Source organism: Prinia subflava, chromosome 8 (assembly GCF_021018805.1).
Source record: "Prinia subflava isolate CZ2003 ecotype Zambia chromosome 8, Cam_Psub_1.2, whole genome shotgun sequence".
NCBI lineage: Eukaryota > Metazoa > Chordata > Aves > Passeriformes > Cisticolidae > Prinia > Prinia subflava.
The window spans coordinates 16,468,934-16,491,226 of NC_086254.1; the positions used below are offsets into that span (position 1 = coordinate 16,468,934).

Here is a 22,293-nt window from a genome sequence, read left to right on the forward strand (position 1 = left end):
GGTGCAGGGCCCGGCCCGCCGTGGCCCCGTTCCCGCCCGGTGAGCGGGCAGGCCTCGGGCCCAGGTGCAAGGCCTCAGCGGCCCCCCGCCGGGCCTCCACAAAGCTACCCAATCAGCGCCTGCAGCGCGCCAGACCGACAGCTGCCTCCGCCAATCAGCGGCTCCCGCGGCGGCAGCCAATCGGAAGGCGAGGCGCAGCGGGGAGTGCGGCTGGGCGGGTCACGTGGGGCGCGCTCGGCCAATCAGCGCGGCGGGACGCGGGGTCGCCCCGGCTCCCGCCAAGTACGAGCGGGACGGGCCGGGCGGGACCGGGCCCGGGAGCGGCGGGGGCTGCGCGGGCCGGGCCGCCTCGGTTCGGCCGCCGCCGCCCGGCACCGCCGCCAGCCGCGCTGGCCGCCGCCGGCACAGGTAGGGCCGAGCTGGGGGTGCGGGGCGGCCGGGGCGCGCGGTGTTTCCGGCGGCGGTTGGGCCGCGGGGTGCGCGGGGCCTGCCCGGGGTAACAAAGGAGGCGCCGGAGCCGCCGCCGCGCCCCGGGGCTGGGCCCGGGCCCGCCCTGCAGCCGCACTCACGCGGTCACGGACCGGTTTGGGTGGGGAGGGATCCGAAAGCGCAGCCCTGCCATGGCAGGGCCGCCTCCCGCCGCCCCAGGGTGCTCCAGCCCGGCCCTGGGCACTGCCGGGATCCGGGGGCAGCCACGGCTGCTCTGGCACCCGGTGCCAGGCCCTGCCCGCCCTCACGGGGGGAATTCCCGCCTCGCATCTCCCTGGGTGCAAGCCCGTGCTCGTAGGGACATTCCTGCCCGGCCCAGCGAGGGGACACTGCTGTGTCCGGGGTCCCGGTGGCCCGGGGGTGACAGTGGCACCCCTTTGTCTTCCCTCACGGGCCCTGGCAGAGCTGCCGGGCTCTGCCTCAGCTGCCCCAGGGCCGCAGCAGCTCGGGATCAGCCAGGGGTGTTGATTTGTTGTTTTCTCTCGTAGCCATGGAGTGCAGAGACAAAGCTGCTGTTCCTCCACGCAAGCTCGTCCAAGGTAAGGCCGTGTCTCTCTCCCAGCGTGGTTTTCAGAGGGTTTCACACCTGATATTGTGAAATGCACTGGCTGGGCTGGGGTTAAGCCACCTCTAAGTGGCTCATCTCAACCTTGTGCTCCAAATTGAATAAAATCCTTTGCAGTTCCCTGTGGCTGAGTAACCTGGTGTTGTTGTTGCAGCTCGGCTGCCCTTCAAGCGCCTCAATCCTGTGCCAAAGGAGAAAATCGATGTGGATCCAGAAGTCAAAAAAGCCAAGAGCTCCCCAGCTGCTTTTGTTCCGAGCAAGGATCCCTCCCTGGACGCCTCCCTGGACGATGTGGAGAACGAACTGGGCTCTGACAGGGCTGTGCCCCCACAGCTCCTGAACGGAAAGGGCCCCTTGGACCATTTCATCCAGAAAAACCCAGCGGGTGACACCAGTGGCCCTGGGGCTGCTCCTGCCCTCTCAAGTGGCCCTGGGGGTGCCCCTGCCCTCTCGAGTGGCCCTGGGGGTGCTCCTGCCCTCTCGAGTGGCCCTGGGGGTGCCCCTGCCCTCTCGAGTGGCCCTGGGGGTGCTCCTGCCCTCTCCAAGGGCTCTGACCACGGACTCAGGGATGGATCAGAGCGGGGGGACACGGATTCCGGAGCTTCTGCCACCAACAGCACGACAGGAGAGGAGCTGAGGGCGCGGGGCTGCCTGAGCTCCCGCCAGAGCAGCCCTGCAGGAGACTCCACAGACCCTGAGGGCCCCTGTGCAGCCGCAGAGGAGGCAGAGGAGGGCTGGGGAGCTCAGCCACGCTCCGGGGCCTGCAAGGACGTGGCGGGCAGGAAGGGCGCCCAGGGAGAACTGAAGGATTTGCTCTTTGAGGGGAAGGTGCCCGTGGTGCTGCTGGAGGACATCATGACGCTGAAATCCCCCCAGGACCCCTCTGGGAGCCCCACGTCGGGGCCCGAGGCCCTGGAGTCGTCCCACGAGGGGGACTCGGGACTGAGCCGCTCCTCGCTGAGCTCCGGGAGCTCGCCCGGGGCCGAGGCCACGAGGAGCTGCAGCCCCTTGGCCGCCTCCACGCCCACCAGGAAGGTTGGTGTGCTCTGCTGCTGCACGGGAGCTGCATTGCTGCGGTGCTGCATTGCTGCAGTGCTGCATTGCTCGGGTGCCTGGGATTGCGGGGAACAGTGAGGGGTGCAGGAGAGGTGGTGCTGATTAATCTCTGACCCCTTTGCAGTCTTTAAACCCTGCAGCTGAGGGATTGTATCCTCCTGGTTCTGGCTGCTGCTGCGTTTGTGGTTTTTTAACACCCCGTTGGTGTTTTGGTGACATCCAGGAGCAGTTTTGTGCCTTGGGTGCCGTTTCCCAAGCTCTGTTCATCCTCCCCCAGCTGCTGTGGCTCCGGGAGGATGGGGGGATGTTCCCCCAGTGCTTTTCCAGCTCTGAATTCCTGCAGCTGCCAGGGAGAAGCTCTGGCACAGGGTGCCCACAGCAGCCTCATCCTGGCAGTGCCCCAGGCCGGGCTGGGTGGGATTGGAGCCCCCTGGGGCCGTGGAAGGGGTCCCCTGGCCCTGGGTGGGCTTCAGGTCCCTCCCAACCCCAAACACTCTGGGGTTCCATGAGAAAGTTCTGGATCAGGGTTTTTTTGGTCACCTGAGTTTCAGTTTAGCAGCTCTGCCTCAGTTTGACCCCCAAACTCGCTGATTTTGGGGCAGTTTTGGCAGAGAACCTTCCAAGGGCAGCAGCATCGGCTCAGGTGGCTGCAGCACCACGGGGGTGTTCCCCCAGTCCTTTTGTTGTGTTTATCAAGTCAAACAATCAATTCCTCCTCCAGTCTTCCATCTCTAAAATAAACAGACACACTCAAGCAGGCATGAAGTATTTCCAGTGTGGCAGAACAACAGAAAGAGCTCCTGGTGTGATCCAGTACTGCCAGTGGGGCTGGGTTTGCTCCTGTGCTCCCCAAAATCAGGTTCTGTGCAGCTGGGAGTCCTGGCAGGTTTGTTTTCCTGGCAGGGAACAGCTCTGAGGAGCTTGAGTCACTTGACAGAAGTCCTGTTTTATATCAGATAAATATAGAAAATAAAGCAGTTGGGCTGTGTTAGCCTGTTAATCACAATTTAAGTGTGATGCCGTGAATGGCAGGAGGAGGAGGAGGAGGGGGGATCCAGTAAATCAAGTCCCAATGTGTTGAAATATTGACAAATTGGGCCTTGAGCCAGTCTATGAACAATGATAAGCACAAAACACCCTTTTCTTCCCCCTGTAAATAGAAGATAAATGAGAAGTGTGTCCTGTTTGGAATTTAGGGTCAGTGAGCTGTTACTGGTGGAAGATCAAGTGCACTGGTGACAGGAAGAAGCAGTGTTCAAATGTGGGAAACAGCCCTTGTACTCATAAAGTTACAGCTGAATATCACAGCAGGACAGGTGGCTGCAAAAGAAACCCCACACAAACCCAAGTCTGGCTGGAAGGAAGTGCCTGTGCCACACTGAGGTGTCCCCTGTGATTCGGGGCAGCTCCCCTGGGTGCATGTGGTGCTCCCAAAGGGATCCTGAGGGGAGCAGGGGGGTTTGTTTGTGGCAGTGTGAGGATTCCCTGGCACTGGGAGCACTGGGAGCACTGGGGTGGATCCAGGCTGGGATGGATCCAGGCTGGGATGGAAGTGGGGAGATGGGGCCTGCCTGAGGTGTGTCCTCGTTCCCTGCTCTGGGGGAAGTTTGGAGGGGTTGGTTTAATCTGCATCACAGCCTGAAAGGGAGGGCCAGGATCTCCTCTAAAACTTGCATTTTGTGATTGCAGGTACCTCAGAAATTCCACAGAAGTTCAGCAGAGAAGGAGAAGCTGAGATTGCAAAGAGTAAGGCATTTCCCTGACCCCAGACCCCCCACGGCAGCCAGCAGAGCCTTTGCCTTTTCCCTCAGCCCAGCTGGAACATCTCTTCTGCCACTTTTCCTCACCCTGGGGAGTGTGGAAGAACCTTTAATGCAGGCACTTAAAGTGCTTGGCTCTCCAAAGCTCCCGAGTGGAGCCGTGGGTGCATTTGGGGCTCTTTGGGAAGAGATTGGAAACGTTTAAGCCCAAATTTGAGTTCTGTTTTTATTAATGCACGAGGCAAGTGGGGCACTGTGTCTGTGACATCCCCGGGAGTGTCACCACTGGGTGCCACCACTGGGAATGCTCAAGCTCCAGGTTCTGCTTGCTCAGATGCAGCTCCTGCTCCCTCATTGTGCTGCCAGTCCTGGGACGCTGGAGCAGAGGCTGAGGGCTCACTGAGTGCTGCATGGAGGGGCTTTTTTGGGGCTTTTTTGGGGCCTTTTTGGGGCTTTTTCGGGTTGTTTATTCTGCCCCCGGGAGGGTTTGTGCTCAGGAATTCTGCGTCTCTCAGTGCCTTGTTTATAAACTCGTGTGTTTTATGTAAGTTGTAGCTGTAAAGCTCCTCGCTTCTCCCAGTGCCCCATATAGGATTCCAATCTGTTGTTTTCTTCCCTTCTATAGCTGCGTCAAAAATAGCAGGGATGGGAGGGAGAGAGGAGAATGGGGAGCTAAAAACGACGCTGGGGATGAGGCAGAGGCACCAGGGAGGTGCCAGCTTCACACCAGCTCCCAGCACTTTGCATGACTCAGGCTGGCAGGGTTGTCTCCCTGCCGTTGGCACCATTTGGCTGCTGGTGCCTCTCTGCTGTTATTTGTGTTGTGACACCGCTCAGGGAGCCTCGATGTTGACAAGGAGAGATGTGAAATCAATAAAAGAAAACTGAAAATACCCCGGGAGGAGTTGGAATGTCTAGGCAGATCCTCCTCTCCTGGTGACATCAGCAGCACAGGAAGGCTCTTCCTCTTTAATTTGACTTTTTCTCCTTTGTGTCAGCAGAGCCAAGGTGGGAATTGCAGTTGTTTTGGGAGGAAACACCATGAAAGGCAACACTTCCAAAAAAATCTTCCCCCCACTGTTCCCAGAGAGCCCCTTGAGCAAGCTCGGGGCACTGGAGGTGTCTGGTGATCCAGAGTGGAAGAAAACAAGGGATGAGCTGGACTTTGGAGACTCCCACTGTTCCCTGAGAGCGGGAATGTCCCAGCCTGGGAGGGACCACGAGGAGCACCAGAGTGATTTCTGTGGTAGTGGAAACCAGCAGAAAACCCTTGTGGGTCAAATCAGCTCAAATTCCCTTGTAGCAGTGACACCACTGTGGCCCTGTGATGACACCAAAGCACGAAACCTTAGCTCAGGAGAAAATATTTTGGAAAGAATCTGAAATCTTCTATTAAACAAGGGAATAATTACGATTTTTTAATTCCCATCTAATTTTCCATAATGCTACAATGGTAATGAAGATGACTCAATACAAAGCTTCCTTTGATGCTTAGAGAAATGGAAACACCTTTTTTTTGTGTGAAGGGAAAAGAATAATTAATAAAAGAATAATTAAAGCTTTCAGAGAGGCAGCACAGGAGGCTCAGCTGGGAGCTGTGGATGTGCTCCCACCTGGGGAGGACGAGGGTCCCTCCCTGCCTTTACAGGAGGTTTGGTGATGCTGCAGCCGAGCTCGGGGTGGGTGCAGCTCCCTCCCTGAGAGGTGAAATGCTGGTTTTGCTCAGGGGTTTGGCTCCACACGGCTGCAGCTCCCTCCCCGAGAGGTGAATTCTGGTTTTCCTCAGGGGGCTGCAGCTCCCTCCCTGAGAGGTGAAATTCTGGTTTTGCTCAGGGGGCTGCAGCTCCCTCCTGAGAGGTGAAATTCTGGTTTTGCTCAGGGGGGTGCAGCTCCCCCCTGAGAGGTGAATTCTGGTTTTGCTCAGGGGTTGGCTCCCCAGGGGTGCAGCTCCCTCCCTGAGTGTCCCCTCTGTGCCCCAGGACCAGGAGCGCGCGGACAAACTCCAGAGGCTGCAGGCAGAGAGGGAGGAGAAGGGGAGGCTGAAGGAAGAGGCAAAAGCTGCCAAGGAACGAGCCAAGGAGGAGGCAAAGAAGAGGAAAGAGGAAGAGAAGGAGTTGAAAGAGAAAGAAAGGAGGGAAAAGAAAGAAAAGGAAGAGAAGGAGAAGGCTGAGAAGCTGCGAGTGAAGGAGGAGAAGCGCAAGGAGAGGCAGGAGGCTCTGGAGTGAGTGCCTGGGGGTCCCTGTGCTGTTTCCATCCCCACCTTTCCCTGCCCTCCTGCAGGGGTGGCTCTGAAATGCTGAGGGACTGTCCCAGCAGTGCCTTCTGCTGCCCTGAGCTCCCTCCTGCCCCGGCTCTCTTGTGCTGCCACTGGGCCCTGGTTGTTGAGGAAGTTACCTGGGACTTGGTAATCCCTTAAATCCCCTGGCACCGAGGGAAACTCGAGGCAGCCTGTTAACTTTGTGGCTAAAACGGGTCAATATTTGCTCTAGAAGGAATGAACAAAGTCTTCTCTGCACTTAAGCAAGTGTGGATCTTGGCTGGATTGATGGATGATCCTCGTGGTGGGGTCTGGGTCAGGCTCTGGGGCTCCCCACCTCCTCCTCAGTGCAAATAAACCCTTCCTGGTGGCTGACAATTCACATGGCCTTTGTTTTCAAGGGCAAAACTTGAGGAGAAGAGAAAGAAAGAAGAGGAGAAACGGTTAAAGGAGGAGGAAAAGGTAAAAATGCTTTCTCTGGCTTGTCTCTAAATTCCTTCTGGGGTGAAACGGTGTTGGTGGTGCCAGCTGGGATGGACCAGGTCCCTTTGGGATGCAGCCTGTCCTCCCTGACCTGCTGGGGCTGCTCCAGCCACATTTTCCCTGTTTCCTTCACCCCTGTTGCTTCCTTGGCTTTTACCCCCTCGAGTTTTTTCTCTCTGTGTGTTTTGAGTGCCCTCAAGTGAGCTCTGCCCTGGCAGTGCCCCTGGAGCCCTGCCTGTGCCAGGGAGGGCAGTGAGGGGTTCTGTTGAGTCACAGAGCTGGTGACAGCCTCAACTTTGCTTTGTGCCTCGCTGCATTTGAGGTTGAGTCGTGCCTGAGCTCACCCTGATTTCCAGAGCTGTGTCCCACCCCTGTGCTCATGATTTGTGTTTGGGTTCTCGTTCCAGCGCCTCAATGCACAGAAGGCAGAGATCACCAGGTTCTTCCAGAAACCAAAGACTCCACAAGCCCCCAAGGTGAGGGCTTGCTGTGCCTCTGTGTGTTGCTCTCTAACAAATACCCTCATTTCCTTCTCTGCTGCCCCTTTCAGCTTCTTAGGTGGCCAAAACATTGATTTTTTTCCTAATTTCGTGGTCTCAAAAGGGATTTTAAGAAGAAGACCAGAGCAGAGACTACAGAAGACATTTGTGGTGGGTTTAGTGAGTCTCAGCTCTATTGCCTGAAGATCTGCTGGAGTCTTGGACAGGAAGGGCTTGACCTAAATCTTCACTTAGCCTAGATCTTGACCTCAGACAACACCTCAGGTGTTCCCTGCTGCAGCTTCTCGGTGTCCAAACCCTGACACTCCTCTCTTGGTGTTTCAGACCCTTGCTGGCTCCTGTGGGAAGTTTGCTCCTTTTGAGATCAAGGAGAACATGGTCTTGGCCCCCCTCAGCCGTGTTGTCCTGGATCCAGACTACCTAGAGCAGCTGGATAAGCTCCTGCATGCCCAGAACGGGGAAGTTTCTTTCTTGAGGGATCTAAAATGTCGTAAACCACGAAAAACTGGGCCCACTTTGGTCAGTGACAGCAGTGACAGTGTGAACAGGTCAGTGTGGCCTCGCTTTGCTTCTGTCTTTATGAAATGAGGGGTTTGAGGGGGGTTGATGCTGCGGAGGAGGGGAGGCTGGAGCTGTTGGTGGTCTCAGCCTCCTCCCCGTGTTGCAGTGACGTGGTGGTGGTGGATAACTGCCAGACAGACGCTGTCCCCGAGAGGGAGAAGTTTGGCAGGATGAAGCTGCTGCAGTTCAGTGAGAATCACCGCCCTGCCTACTGGGGCACCTGGAACAAGAGCACCTCCCTGATCCGTGCCAGGAACCCGTGGGCCAAGGACACTGTAAGCGCCTCAGCCTGCTGGGCTGTTCCCTCTGTGCCCCAGGGGTGAATGTGCTTGGCCAGATGCTCTGGTTCCCCGGGATTTCTGTTCTGTTCCTCAGCTTTGAGCCCCGGCTGTGCTCTCCAGTGAGGCACAGAAATGTGGGCATTTCTTGCAGAAACTGCTGGACTATGAAGTGGACAGTGATGAGGAGTGGGAAGAGGAGGAGCCAGGGGAAAGCCTCTCCCATAGTGAGGAGGTGAGGATCCTGCCTGATGACACAATCAGGAATTGCCCTTGGCAGTGTAACCTCTCACCCATTCCTCTGCAGGATGATGAAGAGGAGGGAGAGGATGAGGATGAGGACGATGGCTTTTTTGTACCCCATGGGTACCTATCTGAAGATGAAGGCGTGACAGAGGTGAGGCAGCTGGGTGTCCCTGAGTTCCCAGTGAACTGTTAATGTCAATATTGGCAGGGAGGAGAGCACGTGGTCCTGGCAGGGCTGGGCTCCCTCAGGCCTGCATGCTTCAGGGGCCCTGTGTGGCTCAGGGAACACGAGGCCAGGATGGGTTTAAAAAGCTCTTTTTGTGTCCTGGCACGGGTGTAACGAGTGCTTTGTCCCCTGCTGCAGGAGTGTGACCCAGAGAACCAGAAGGTTCGTCAGAAGCTGAAAGCAAAGGAGTGGGATGAGCTGATAGCCAAGGGGAAGAGGTTCCACGTCCTGCAGCCTGTGAAGATTGGCTGTGTCTGGGAAGGGGCAGCAGAGGACAGCAGCACCAACACGGACCTGAAGGTGCTGCAGCAGTTCACAGCCTGTGTCCTGGACCCGCCCGTGGCAGAGGAAGAGCAGCAGACACAGAAATGTAGCAAAAAAAGAGCAAAAGATCAGCAAAGTAAGACCTGAAGGGCTAAACTACTTCCACACTGCTGTGCTCTGCTTTGGAGGGAGTAGGGGGATTATTGTTTGTGACAGGTCGGGAATCCCAGGAATCTCTGAGAGCTCTTGGAAAGGAGTTTTCTGGCAGTGCCTCTCCAAAAAGTCTTGCTCTGGGCAATCTAGGAAATAAAGCCAAGCAGACTTGAGCGAGCTCAGATTTAGGATGGGTTTGAGCCTGTTCATTGTTTGGGGGTTTGGTTTCTGTGCTGGGTTCCTGTGAGCTTTTCCTGCACCTGACTAACACAAGGACACGAATAACTCACATGAAGGCCAAACAGGGGTTGAGGATTTCACTGCAGGCTGTTGTTGTTATTATCAGGGTGAGTTTTCCACATCAAATTTAGCTGCTGTTACAATCACGAGTAAACCCAGAGCAGTTTGGGCTGGGAGGGACCTTAAAGATCACCCAGTGGGCAGGGACACCTTCCTCTTGCTCCAAGGCCCATCCAAGCTACCCTAGGAGAGCCTTGCAGGGCTGGGGCAGCTTCTCTGGGCATCCCACCTGTGGGATCAGTCCTGCTCTGCAGTGACCGTGCTGATTGAATCCCCCGTAAATTCTGATTGAATCCCCTGTAAATTCTGACTGTCCCTGTCAGCCTTGCCCCCTCTAACCCTGTAATTTCTGATTGTCCCTGTCAGCCTTGTGCCCCTCTAACCCCAAAATTTCTGATTGTCTCTGTCAGTCTTGTGCCTCTCTAACCCCAAAATTTCTGATTGTCCCTGTCAGCCTTGCCCCCTCTAGCCCCAAAATTTCTGATTGTCCACATCACCCTTGCCCCCTCTAACCCTGTAATTTCTGATTGTCCCTGTCAGCCTTGCCCCCTCTAACCTGTAATTTCTGATTGTCCCTGTCAGCCTTGCCCCCTCTAACCCTGTAAATTCTGACTGTCCCTGTCAGCCTTGCCCCCTCTAACCCTGTAAATTCTGAATATCCATGTCAGCCTTGCCCCCCTCTAACCCCAAAATTTCTGACTGTCCCTGTCAGCCTTGCTCCCCTCTAACCCTGTAATTTCTGATTGTCCCTGTCACCCTTGCCCCCTCTAACCCTGTAATTTCTGATTGTCCCTGTCAGCCTTGCTCCCCTCTAACCCTGTAATTTCCGATTGTCCCTGTCAGCCTTGCCCCCTCTAATCTGTAATTTCTGATTGTCCACATCACCCTTGCCCCCTCTAACCCTGTAATTTCTGATTGTCCCTGCCAGCCTTGCCCCCTCTAACCCTGTAAATTCTGAATATCCCTGTCACCCTTGCCCTGTCTAACCTGTGCCCTCTCCCCGCAGTCCTGGCTCACCTGCTGCCGCTGCTGCACGGCAACGTGCACGGCAGCAAGGTGATCATCCACGAGTTCCAGGAGTGCTGCCGCCGCGGCCGCTTCGCCGACCTGGCCGAGGGCAGCCCCGCCCTGGCGCCGGCGCCGCCGGGCGAGGAGGGCGCGGTGCCGTCCAAGGCGCGGCTCAAGCGCCTCATCTCGGAGAGCTCCGTGTACGAGAAGCGCCCTGAGTTCCGCATGTGCTGGTACGTGCACGCCGAGGTGCTGCGGCGCTTCGGGCGCGAGCGCCTGCCCGTGCCGTGCCGCTGGAGCTACGTGACGCGGGCGCCGTGCGCGGGCAGGGACGAGCCCGCCGCGCCGCCCGCGCCGCCCGCACCGCCCGCCGCCAAGAGGAAGGCCCTGGGCAGCATGTCCATCACCAAGTTCATGAAGAGGCCGCGGGGCGCCGAGCAGGTGAGTGCCCGCAGCGCTGGAGGGGGTGTTTGCCACCCCTGCCACTGTCCTGCACGCTTTAAAGAAGTGAAATGATGGGGATAAAGAGATTTCTTTTGACTCTGTTCCGTTTGAAACGTCGCTCTCCTGCTGTTCTCGCATTCTCTGCGATTTGGCAGTGGTTGCATCCAAGCTGTGAATAGTTTAGAGTGTGCTTGGCCCGGTTTTACAGCTGTGTGTAATTTGTGTGCAGGTTTTATGTGTGCCTGTGGCTGCCAGATGTACAGCCCCAGCTGATGACTTACAGCAGTCGCATGTGAACGGATTAAATGGGGTTCCCAAGTGCTGCAACTCAGCCCAGAGCAGTCTGTAAAGGCTCCAGCTCGTCCTGACACACGTAAAGCTGAATTTCAAGAGCTGGTTTAAAAATCCAATAATTCATAGGGACAAAATGAGGTGGGGTTGCAGTGGTTGCTGCCTGGGAGTTGTGTTGTGGTTTTCCTGTTGTTGCTTCTGCTTTTCAGGGTGACCACAGGTAGTGCTGGAGCCCAATCATGACTGAAAAATGGGATCCTGGAATTCCAGGATGGTTTGGCTTGGAAGGGAACCTTAAATCCCATCCAGTGCCACCCCTGCCATGGCAGGGACATCTCCACTGCCCCAGGCTGCTCCAGCCTGGCCCTGGGCACTGCCAGGGGCACCACAGCTGCTCTGGGGATTCCATCCCAGCCCTTCACCCCCCTCCCACAGAGGAATTCCTTCCCAAAATCCATCCAACCCTCCCCTAGCAGTGGGAGCCATTCCCTGTGTCCTGTCCCTCCATCCCTTGTCCAAATCTCTCCCCACGTTTCCTCCAAGCTGGGTCCCCTCAAAGCTTGGGATGCTCTGCTGAGGGTTTAAGTGCTGGAATTTGGGGTTATCTCCCTTTTGCTTCCAATCCCACAGGCAGGGCAGGGTTTGAAATCCGTGCCAGTGGATTTATTCCTCCTTCCCTGTGTGCCAGGTTAGGAAAGAGCCCCAGAATGGTTTGGGCTGGGAGGGACCTGAAAGCTCATCTCGTTCCACCCCCCTCCCATGGACCACAGATGAGGCTTTTGATGCTTTTTATGCTTTGCCTTCCCAATTTATTCTTGGCTTTTTTGGCTTTTCTACTGAAAAAAGCTCAGCATTCAGGTATTGATAGAGATCAGAGACTTGTGAGAAGCTGTTCAGCCCCCAAACTCCATCTGCTTGGGTTTTTTCTTGTACACTAAATAAAGGCAGAGATAAAAGTCTCTGCTTGGCACCCACTGGAAATTCAGCTTATAAGGGAGCAGAAATAGCAAAACAAAGGCTTTTAGGAGAATTACATCACCAGCCTGAACGCTTCAAAGCTGCTCAGGGCTGTGCTGGGGAGGTGCAGCTCCGAGCAGAGGTGTCACAGCCCCTTTCACTGCTGCTGTCTCAATCAGCCCTGCTCAGGTTCTGAGATCCCTCCTGAGCTGTGGGGAGAGCCTGGCAGGGCTGGGAGGGCACAGCCCCACATCCCCACATCCCACGGGGGCACGGGAGGATCACACCAGGCTCGTGTGAGTCAAGGTGCTCTTGCATAAGATGTGGAGAGGAAAATGTGGTGCTGAAGTGGGCAGTACCTGCCCACGTGTGGGAGGGATTTAATCTGAGAACTGGGACTTTATTGAAAGGTGTAAATTGCAAATTTCTTGGCTTGGAACAGCTTTTAGGGGATGGGGACCAGGATTTTCATTCCAGTTCCAGCTGAAGGGGAAAAAAAAACCCAAACTCAACAGACCCTCACAGCTGGGCAGCTTCAGTTTGTGCCACTGCTTGGGTTCCGTGTTCTCCATTCAGAACAGGGAATTTGGGTTCTGCCCTGGCAGGAAACCTGGGCAGCAAGGGAAGAGCAGTCAGCACTCCTGGAGAAAAGCTGATAGGCCAAGATGAGGAGAGTCAGGAGAGAGCGAGGTCCAGACTTAACAAGCAACAGAAATTCTCCATCTTCAGAGGGGAGAGAACATCCAGAGGGGCTCAGAAGGAGAAAAGGAGGCTCAGGAGGGACCCCCTGGCTGTGCACAGCCCCTGATAGGAGGGGACAGCAGGACAAGAGGGGGTGGCCTCAGGCTGGGCCAGAGGGGGTCAGGTTGGAGATTTGGGGAACATTTCTTCACCCAAGGACTGCCCAGTGCTGGCACAGCTGCCCAGGGCAGTGCTGGAGTCCCCATCCCTGCAGGACGAGGATGTGGCACCTGGGGACGCGGTCAGTGGTGGCCTTGGGGAGCAGCTGGACTCGCTGAGCTTTATGAGTCTGTGGCTCTATGAAAATAACGAACAGAGGGGGCAGATTTCCCTTCTGGAATCCAGCAGGAGTCAGATTTCCAGGGAGGCTGGGCTGCCCGAGCTGCGGGGGCTGCTCAGCGCGTTGTGTAACAGGGAAGATCTCGGAGCAGGAGCTTGGCCTGGTTCCCACCGTGTGTGCCACTGCAGAGGAGGCCTTGTGGCACAAGCCAGTGGCTCTTGGAGCTGGGAATTGCAGCTTTCCCTGCCCTCCAGGTGTGCCCACCTGCCCGGATGGTGCCCGGCCTCACCTGTGGCAGCCTCACCCTCCTGACTCACCCCTGGTCCCTGTTCTTTCCCCCAAGGCTGCAGAGATGGATGGATTCCAGGCAGACACTGAGGAAGATGAGGAAGATGACGACTGCATGATTGTGGATGTACAGCCAGGAAAAGGTGGGAAGGGAAATGGGTACCAGGCACTGCCCCAAGGGAGCAGGAACTGAGCTGAACTTGGGGTTTTCTGCCCCTTTTTCACCACTCCTTGAGCTTTCCTTTCATCAGATATTTTATTCTAGATACTGCTGCTTTTTAACCTGTTTTCAAAGAGGCTTCTTTGCTGTTTATGGCCTTCTCTGAGCTGCTCCTGCCTTTTCTGCCCTCCTGCCTCAGTGGCACGGAGCCCTCGGGAGCTGCCAGCGGCCCCTGCTTGTTTCTGGGAGCCAAAGCGAGCGTGGGGACAGTGCCAGGATCCCCTGGGAAATGATTGGGAATCATTTCCTGCAGGCCTGGGCAGGTCTGGGTTCTCCCCCCTCTGAGGTCTGAAGGAAACAACAGCAGGGAGCAGCAGGGCTGCTGCTCTGCTCCACAGCCTGAGCAGTGCTTGTGTCCCAGTTCTCCCTTGGAAAAGGAATCAAAGCCCTGTGCTGCAGCCTCTCCTCTCAGCCGTGCTGGGATGGGGATGTGGAGCAGCTCCTTTCATCTCCAAGAGCTCCTGGCCGTGATCACACAGATCCCTGAGCAGGCTCCCAGCACGTGCTGTGCTCTGCAGGGCTCCGGGCTCTTTCTTGTGCTCACAGTGGAGCTCTCCAGGCTGCTCTGAGCACAGGGGGTTGTGCTGGGCTCTCCTCGGGGAGAGAAGGGCTGGTGCACACAAATTCTGGAGCGTTTGACCCGTCCCAGGCGTTATCTGGGCTCCTCCCACCTCCCAGAACAGGCAGTGGGGCTGCCTGACAAGAAGCCTGGCTTTAATCTTAAGCTGCTTTTGCTTATTACCAGGCTCTGGGATGAAAACCTCGCCTCGGGTTTGTCACCTCTTGTTCTGAGGGTGCCACTGAGCAGCCTCCCTCCCTCAGGCTCTGTTTGTTTGGCTCTGCCTGACTCCAAAGCACTGAAAAGATTATGAAAATCCTTTTTATGGTTGAAGTGATTTTTTTTATTCTGGATTGGTGATATTAAATACGAAGCCAGTATTAAAACCAGTTTTTAAATAGTGTTGAAAAGGAGACTCACAACAGATGCAGGAAGCTAAGACAGATAAAACAGAAAGCAGTCAACTTCTACTGGATGAATGAGAATATTTATAAAAACAAACAAACCCAACACATTCTCTCATTTGCAGGTTCTACAGCTTCAGAATCCAGTGGCACAGGAGCTGCTCACCAGGACAGCAGCATGGTCAGCCCATCTAATACAATTTGAGACTTAAATGCCTACTAACTCCTCTGTATGTATGTAGAATGAGCTAGAAAATTTTAAACCTTGTGTATCTTTGACCAAGATACTTGAAAGTATTCCACATTTCTTGTAAAGAGAAGACAGCACTTTGTTCTGCTTCAGACCAGATGGAAGCTTAAATTTTTAGTTTTAGCTTTTTAGCTTTTTTTTTTTAAATACTGCATATTAATCTGTCCTTAATAAAGCATTATTGAAATTTTGATACTTCTTTGTAATGAAAGGTATCTAAGTTATCTCTAAAAGTAGCTGAGGGATTTTGGAATAAGCTTATTGTGATGCCACTGAGGAATGACTGTTCATAATGTTGTACAGCGTGGCCTTGGGTATAAATGATGTACAATTATATATGAATTTATGCTCTTGTAACCATCCTGTTTGTGGTCTTACTTGCTCCAGAGAACAGCAGCAGGGCTTTACCTTTGGAAAAGGAAAAATGCAGCGTTTCTCTGATTCTGGGACAGGTCAGGGTTAGATTCTCAGTCTCGTCTGCATCAGAGCTGGGCTCTGTCCCACAGGAAAATTTAACAGAGGTATGAAAGGACAGAGCTGGCATCAAACCTGGTGATTCACAGAACAAACTGGCTGGGGCCTTCAGCTCTGGACGACTGGTGAGTTGTGAGTTCTTTCACAGATTGTCTGTAACGCAGGGTTATTGTCTCCCCCGGGCAGCAGCAGTGCTGCTCTCTCTGTCTGTGGAGGGACACGGGGCTGGTGCTGCCCCAGTAACACCAGTGCCAGCCCCAGCACAGACTGGGCTGGCATCTCCAACCTACAACAGCAACGCAACTCACACAGCTGTGGTCAGAACTGAGTCTTTAAATAATTCCATTTAATCAGACTAACGGTAACTTTATCCGAGTAGCTTCACTCCAATAGGAGTTACAGTGCACACAGAAGCAGGAGGGGAAGCCGAGTTCTAAACCCAGCCCCGGGTTGGTAATCCAGCCTCACAGCCCTAATCCCTGCTCCACCACCTCCTGGGAGCCCCTCGGGCCGTCCCTGCCCCAGCCGGGAGGGGACAGCCCCGGGGAGGGGACAGCCCCGGGGAGGGGACAGCAGCGCCCGGCCCCTCTGCAGAGCTCAGCCACAGCCGCCCTGAGCTCGCTCAGCTCCACCAGCCCTGGGAGAAGGAGGGACGAGGCAGCAGCACTGCAGGCACTGCCCTTTGTCCTTTATTTCAGGAGAGGGTCTGGGCGCTGGCCAGCAGCTCCGGCCGCAGGGCGCTGCTCTGCTCCGCCGCCGCCGCCGCCACGTCGGCCATCACCGCCGCGTCCCAGGCCAGGCTCAGCAGCGCCGAGGGCACCTGGCAGGACAGGGCAGGGGCTGGGCTGTGCCAGCAATCCCCAAAAACCCCTCCAGCCTCACCCCTGCCCGCAGCAGGGACACCTCCCCCTGTCCCAGGCTGCTGCACCCAGCCTCGGGCACTGCCAGGGCTGCTCTGTTCTCCCCTGGAGTTTGGAACACCCTGTGTGATTCACAGACCTGCAGCTACTCGAGCTGAAAAGGCCAAGGCTGGATTCTGCAGGCAGCTCCGTTTAGGGGATGCTGCTTTGGGCTTTCTGTTCATTCCCTCCCTCACCATCGCTGCCTTCCCTCTTTCCCAGCCCCTGGCAGCTGCTCTCTGCTCCGGGAGGGAGGACCCTGCACTTCCCTGACACCTCCAAGCCCCCAAGCAGTTCCTGCTTTGTTTGTGCTTGAAATGAGGGCTCAGAGCACAGCCTGGGGCTCTGAAAGGACACAAACGTCTCCCCTAGCTCTGAGCAGCAGAACACTCTTGACAGCCTCAAGATGCTCTGGAAGGTACCAACAATCTTTTTTTTCACTCACCAATCCACATTCATTGAAGGCCAAGTTCTCATCAGTCAGTTTGAGACCTCCAGGGCCCAGGAGCTCAAAGGGCAGCCAGTCATCTCTGAGTGCTTCTCTCACAAAATTGTAGAGCACAGACACTGATTCTCGGGCATAAAAAGTCCCTGCCATGAGAAAACAAGGTGAGAGAGTCTGGCATTTACCAAAATCTAACCTTTTGTGGTCTGTTCCATGGGGCTTCACCTACTGATGCTGACTTGATCAACGACTTCCCTGACACACAGCCAGCCTGATTTAACTGAAAACTATAAAAGCAGAATCCCCAAAGAAAAATACTCAATTGTTGGGACCCCCTGCCAGCCCCTAACAAAGAGCTGGGAAAGACTGAAATGATTTCCAGAGTTCTACTGGAAAATTTGCAGAGGATTTATGCTGTTGTACAGTCGGACATCACACAGGCAGCCTCACGCTGGCTGCTGTCACACACTGATCTAATGAGTCCAGCTTGTTTCCAGAGGCCTGGGAAGAGCAGACTTTAATTAATGATGCCGTGAGATTCTTCCCTCTCTGTCCAATCCTGGCTTTAAATCCCAACCCTGAGCAGGGGGAGGGTTTGGAGGGGGGAAGAGTTCATGGAGAAATGTTACCCCGCTGTGTTTGGGGCTGGTTTATTCCACCAGCACCTCCTGTCACCCACTCCCTTACAGTGCAGGTGCCCTCAGAAGCTTCTGGAGGTGCCCACAGGAAGGGTGAGGAGCCTCTTTCACTCACCTTGGAGGATGTACCCGTCGGGAAAGCGCACCCGCAGCAGGGTGTAGTTGTACTTCCTCATCTCCCTCTGCTCGTCCTTCTCGCGCATGGCCCTGGTCCTCAGCATCGCCGCCTTCTCCACGGCCTCCGTCCTGCGGGCACAGAGCCTGCTAGAGGGGAGCCCCGGGCTGTGCCTGCCCTCCCCAGCCCTGCTGCCACCTCCGTCCTGCGGGCACAGAGCCTGCTCGAGCAGAGCCCCGAGCTGTGCCTGCCCTCCCTGGCCCCACTGCTGCCCCCTGTCCTGCGGGCACAGAGCCTGCTAGAGTGGAGCCCCGAGCTGTGCCTGCCCTGCCCGGGCTGTGCCTGCCCTCCCTGGGCTGTGCCTGCCCTCCCTGGGCTGTGCCTGCCCTCCCCAGCCCCGCTGCCTCCGTCCTGCGGGCACAGAGCCCGCTAGAGCAGAGCCTGGGCTGTGCCTGCCCTCCCCGGGCTGTGCCTGCCCCGGGCTGTGCCTGCCCTCCCGGGCTGTGCCTGCCCTGGGCTGTGCCTGCCTGCCCCGGGCTGTGCCTGCCCTCCTGGGCTGTGCCTGCCCCGGGCTGTGCCTGCCTGCCCCGGGCTGTGCCTGCCCTCCTGGGCTGTGCCTGCCCCGGGCTGTGCCTGCCTGCCCTCCCCAGGCTGTGCCTGCCCTGCCCGGGCTGTGCCTGCCCTCCCTGGGCTGTGCCTGCTCTCCCCGGGCTGTGCCTGCCTGCCCCGGGCTGTGCCTGCCCTCCCCGGGCTGTGCCTGCCTGCCCTCCCCAGGCTGTGCCTGCCCTGCCCGGGCTGTGCCTGCCCTCCCTGGGCTGTGCCTGCTCTCCCCGGGCTGTGCCTGCCTGCCCCGGGCTGTGCCTGCCCTCCCCGGGCTGTGCCTGCCCTCCCCGCTGTCCCTCACCGCAGGCGCTGCTCCCGGCGCAGCTCCTCGGCCGTCAGGCTGAAGAAGTCGTGGGGCAGCTCGAAGCGCGCGGCCGCGGGCGACGGCCGGAACACGGCCAGCTGCCGGTGCAGCCGCGCCCGCAGCGGCTCCGAGCTCAGCAGCTGCTCCTTGCGCTCCCTCAGCTCCTCCAGCCGGCCCAGCACCTCCTCCCTCAGCACGTAGAACTCCTCCGTGGTGTCTGCAAGAGCAAGGACGGGGCGTGAGGCGCTCGGTCCTCAGGCTGAGGATCCCTGGGGAAATGTCCCGACAAGGAACGTGCAGGCTCGGAGGCTGCTCTTGTTCCAGCCTTGGGGTAACGACCTCTGCGGAGCTGTCAGCAACCAGAGCTGCCCCAGCACCCCCCAAAGCCCTGACTCCACAGCAACACCGGGAGTCCTTGCCTTGTCCTGGAACAGGCAGCGTTTTTGTCTCAAACCCGACAGCCTGGAAGAATTTGTGTGTCCCTTCCAAGCAGCTTATCCTTTCCTGGAAGAAAAGGACGGAGTTTAGATGGAGTTTGCTGCAAGCAAAGCTTCCCCAGGGTGAGCAGCTGCGGGAGTCTGAGCTCACCTGAAACACTTTGTTCTGCAGTTTGATTTTCCGGTATTTCTCCTCCTCTGGATGCAGACAGATGTTATCCAGGTACCTGCAAGAAGAGGAGCGCACTGCCTGGATGGAAGCAGGACACTCCAAGGTCAGAGAGGAAACAGAGACTTCACAGTATTGCTCACAGAGAGAAAAGCTGAGAAACCCAGGCAATAAAATGCTACAGTGCCTTGGGGCCAAACCAAACAACCAGCAGCTCCCAAACCTCTTGGATTAGTGGGACCAACTCCTCCAGGATGCTGACATCAGGTCAACTGACAAATTGGGTGGTTCAAGAGTTCAGTTTTCTTCCAAGAAAAGACTTTGCCAGAAGCAGAGCAAGCAAATCCCCCAGGGAAGGGATGAGCAGTGCCTGCAGTGAGACTCACCTGGCCATGGTCTCCACGCACGCCCGGACCTTGTCCCGGTCCTTGTTGAAGGTCTGGATCTCCATGATGGAAGCAGCCACCGGGTCCACGGAGGAATACTGGGGGAGAGGGAGAGGAGCTGAGTGAGCCCAGCTCAGCTGTTCCCCGTTTGCTGGGCTGGAGGTGATGGAACAGGTAAAGTGAAATTCCTGGAGGAGATTTTACAGGAGGGAGGTGGAGGGGTGGAGAGGTGATTGCTGCAGAGGACCCACGGCACAAAAGGGGTTTGAAGAGGGAAGGGAAGGAGTTTGAAGGGAGGCACTCACAGCCTGGATGGCTTCTCGGAGATGCTTCTCCTTCTGCTCTTTCCTCACAATGTCACCAGTCAAGGGGCAGATGAAATAAACCCCTGAGACAGAGGGAGCAGCTGCCCCTTCCTCCTCCTGCTCCTGAAGGAGATAAAACCAGGCACCAAACTGAGCACGGGAGGTTTTTGGGGATGTTTATAAATACCCGGGCAGATCCACTCAGGACAGGCAGAGCAGCCCGAGGGGTGCTGAGCAGGGAATGCAGCATCTCCCTCACCTTCTCCTCCGTGGGGAGCCCCTTCTCGCTGGCAGCTGCCTCGGCCATCAGCTCTTTCCTCACTACAACAGACAAACCCCAGCTGCGGCAGCCCCAGCGCATTCCAGAGGCTTTTGGACAGCTCAGCGCTGCCCAGGGAAGCGAACACCTGCCCAGGTGCGGCGTCCCTGCCCAGGGCTGCACCTGACCCCATTTCCAGTGCCCGAAATTCCCCCGAGAGCCGCGCCCGGCGCTGCCCCCGCCCTACCCTGGCTCCTGATGTGCTCCTGCGAGGAGCTCGGCGCCTTCGCCTTGGGCTTCAGCTCCAGCCGGGCCAGCGCCGCCGCCGCCGCCCGCTGCGCCTCATCCGTGGGGGCCTGCCGGGCCCGCGGGGCCGCCTCGGCTTTCGGCTTCTCCTTGGGGGCCCTGCGGGGACACGGGCCCGGTGACCGCCCCGAAAAGGGGCGCTCGGGCCCGGCCGTGGCTCCGGCCCCGCGTCCCCCCGGGGAGGCTCCGGGCCCGCGCGGGGGTACCGGCCGCGGAGGGGCCGCTGCTGCCCCGGTTACCGGCGTTACCGGCGTTACCGGAGGGTTCCCCCAGCCCGTACCGGGACGGCTCCGAGAGCTTCTGCCCGGGCCCCGCCGTCTTGAACTTCAGGTCGGCCTTGATCTCCTGGAAGAACTTGCGCATGGCGGTGCCGCGCTGGGACCGGGCCGGGACGGGAGCACCGGGAGAGGAGCACCGGGACGGGAGAACCGGGACGGGAGCGGGGCCGCCGCGCCCCCCCCGCGCTTCCGGCACGCCCGCGCCGTCACCGGAACGGGGCGGGACCGGCCCGGGGCGGCGGGGGGCGAGGGACACCGGGATCACAGGGATCACCGGGATCAACGACACAACCGGAATCACAGGGATCACCGGCACCATCGGGATCATCGGCACCACCGGGATCACCGGCACTATCGGGATCACCGGGAGCTGGCGGCACCCGCGGACCCCAGAGCGGCACCTTCGGACCTCCACAGAGCCCGGGCTGCCTCCGTGGCCCCCGGCGGCCCCCACGGAGCCTCCCGGACCCCTCCGAGCTGCACCCGCAGCGCCCGGGGAGCCCCCGGTGCGCCAAAGCAGGGCTGGAAGGAGCCCGGGGCAGCTCCGGAGCGAGCCTCGCGTGGAGCCGGGACACAGCCGGGGCTGGCGGCGTCCGGAGCACACGGAGCGGAGCCCGGTGTCCGTGCCATCCCCGGAGCCGCGCCGAGCGCTCCGGACCCGAGGGTGGGCACGGTGACCCTGCGTGTGCCGCCTTTGGCGGCGTCTGTTCCGCGGCTCTGCCCCTGCTCCCGCTCCTCTGAGACACGGGACACCCGCACCGAGGAACGGGCTGCGACTGCCGGGGTCAACCCCCGCCCCGAACGGGGCTGTGCGCTCACCTGTGCGCTTACCTGTACAGCGGCACCGGGCACTGCCCCTCCGGTGGCACCGGCACAGGGATGGACCCCGGCACACCCCGGTGGCACCGAGACCCAGAAGCAGCTGATGAGGGCTAGACACACACCGGCATCGCCAGTGGGAATCACGGCCTGAGACACGGATCTGCCCTGCAGGGACACCGCCGTGGCACGGGACAAGAGGAGAACGTACAGAGCCCTGAAAGCGCCGGGATGTGGCAGAGCTGGGACACAGCACGGCCAGGATGTGGCACAACCTGAAATATTGCACAGCTGGGAGATGGCAGGGCCCGGGAGACAGCAGGGCCAGATACGGCACAGACTGGAATGGCACGGTCAGGATGCAGCTTGGATGGGATATGGCAAGGCCAGGACGTGGCACAGCAGGGACTTGGCACAGCAGGGACGTGGCACAGCAGGGACATGGCACAGCAGGGACGTGGCACAGCAGGGACATGGCACAGAAGGGACGTGGCACAGCCCGGCAGGAGCGAGGCCTCACTCTCAGTGTGACAGGGAGCACTCCCGACACCCCAACACCACCTTCACGAATTCCCTGCAGCGGGATTCCCTCTCCTCACACACCTCCCCACTCACCTCCCCCCAAACTCCTGGGAATAATTTCTCCCCCGAGCGTGGGTTGTGGTTTGGGTTCTGCTCCCACCTGGCTCTTGCCAGGTGCTGGGAGCAGCCCGGTGTGGGCAGGGACTGTTTCCCTTTTCATGACTTTTCAGAGAAACCAGTTTGGGTTAAACCCGGGTTAAGCCCCAGTCCATCTCCCAGGCCAGCGTTTGCTCCGGCTTAGCCGGGCTGGGCCCGAGTTTGGAACCCAAATTTTGGTGGGTCGGATCTCCCCATGCGGCCCCCGTGACTCTGCCGGTGGCCCTGTCCCGGGCCAGGAACACGACCGGCCACCACTGGCCCCAGAGCAGGAGTCTGGAGCCCCGGGATGGCCTCACGAAGGAATTCCGGGGGGAGCCGCATCCCAGCTGAGCTGGGGGCGGTGGATGGGGCAGGATCGGAGTTGGTGCCACCCATAGCCCCGACCCTCTCCCCACACCCGTGTCCCCCACATCCCTGACACCCCCTCAGCCCTGTCACCCTCCCCAAGTCCTCTCCCTGATCCAGATCCCAGCCCCGCACAGCCCGGCCCCTCTCAGGTCCCACTTCCCCAGTCCTTGTCCCCATCCCTGTCCCCTCTCAGGTCCCACTCCCCCATCCCTGTCCCCTCTCAGGTCCCACTCCCCTAGTCCGTGTC

The 22,293-nt window shown here is 58.1% G+C and overlaps 2 protein-coding genes across 2 annotated transcripts; one reads left to right on the top strand and one right to left on the bottom strand.

Moving 5' to 3' along the window:
- The first annotated feature begins 274 nt into the window (after positions 1–274).
- On the top strand, positions 275–14,937 carry CHAF1A (chromatin assembly factor 1 subunit A). Its single transcript, XM_063403404.1, has 15 exons — positions 275–408; positions 978–1,028; positions 1,209–2,089; positions 3,800–3,856; positions 5,850–6,091; positions 6,529–6,589; positions 7,018–7,086; positions 7,435–7,658; positions 7,778–7,946; positions 8,104–8,184; positions 8,257–8,346; positions 8,560–8,821; positions 10,145–10,587; positions 13,203–13,290; positions 14,456–14,937. The coding sequence occupies exons 2-15, from the start codon at positions 980–982 to the stop codon at positions 14,533–14,535; spliced, it is 2,796 nt and encodes a 931-aa protein (XP_063259474.1). The 5' UTR covers positions 275–408; positions 978–979; the 3' UTR covers positions 14,536–14,937.
- Positions 14,938–15,392: 455 nt separating this feature from the next.
- On the bottom strand, positions 15,393–22,201 carry UBXN6 (UBX domain protein 6). The gene is made up of 11 exons (XM_063403424.1): positions 20,201–22,201; positions 19,862–20,019; positions 19,615–19,676; positions 19,356–19,478; positions 19,051–19,148; positions 18,647–18,722; positions 18,478–18,562; positions 18,056–18,275; positions 17,152–17,282; positions 16,399–16,544; positions 15,393–15,874 (listed from the first exon to the last, which is right to left on the bottom strand). The coding sequence occupies exons 1-11, from the start codon at positions 21,490–21,492 to the stop codon at positions 15,749–15,751; spliced, it is 2,517 nt and encodes an 838-aa protein (XP_063259494.1). The 5' UTR covers positions 21,493–22,201; the 3' UTR covers positions 15,393–15,748.
- Positions 22,202–22,293: the final 92 nt, after the last annotated feature.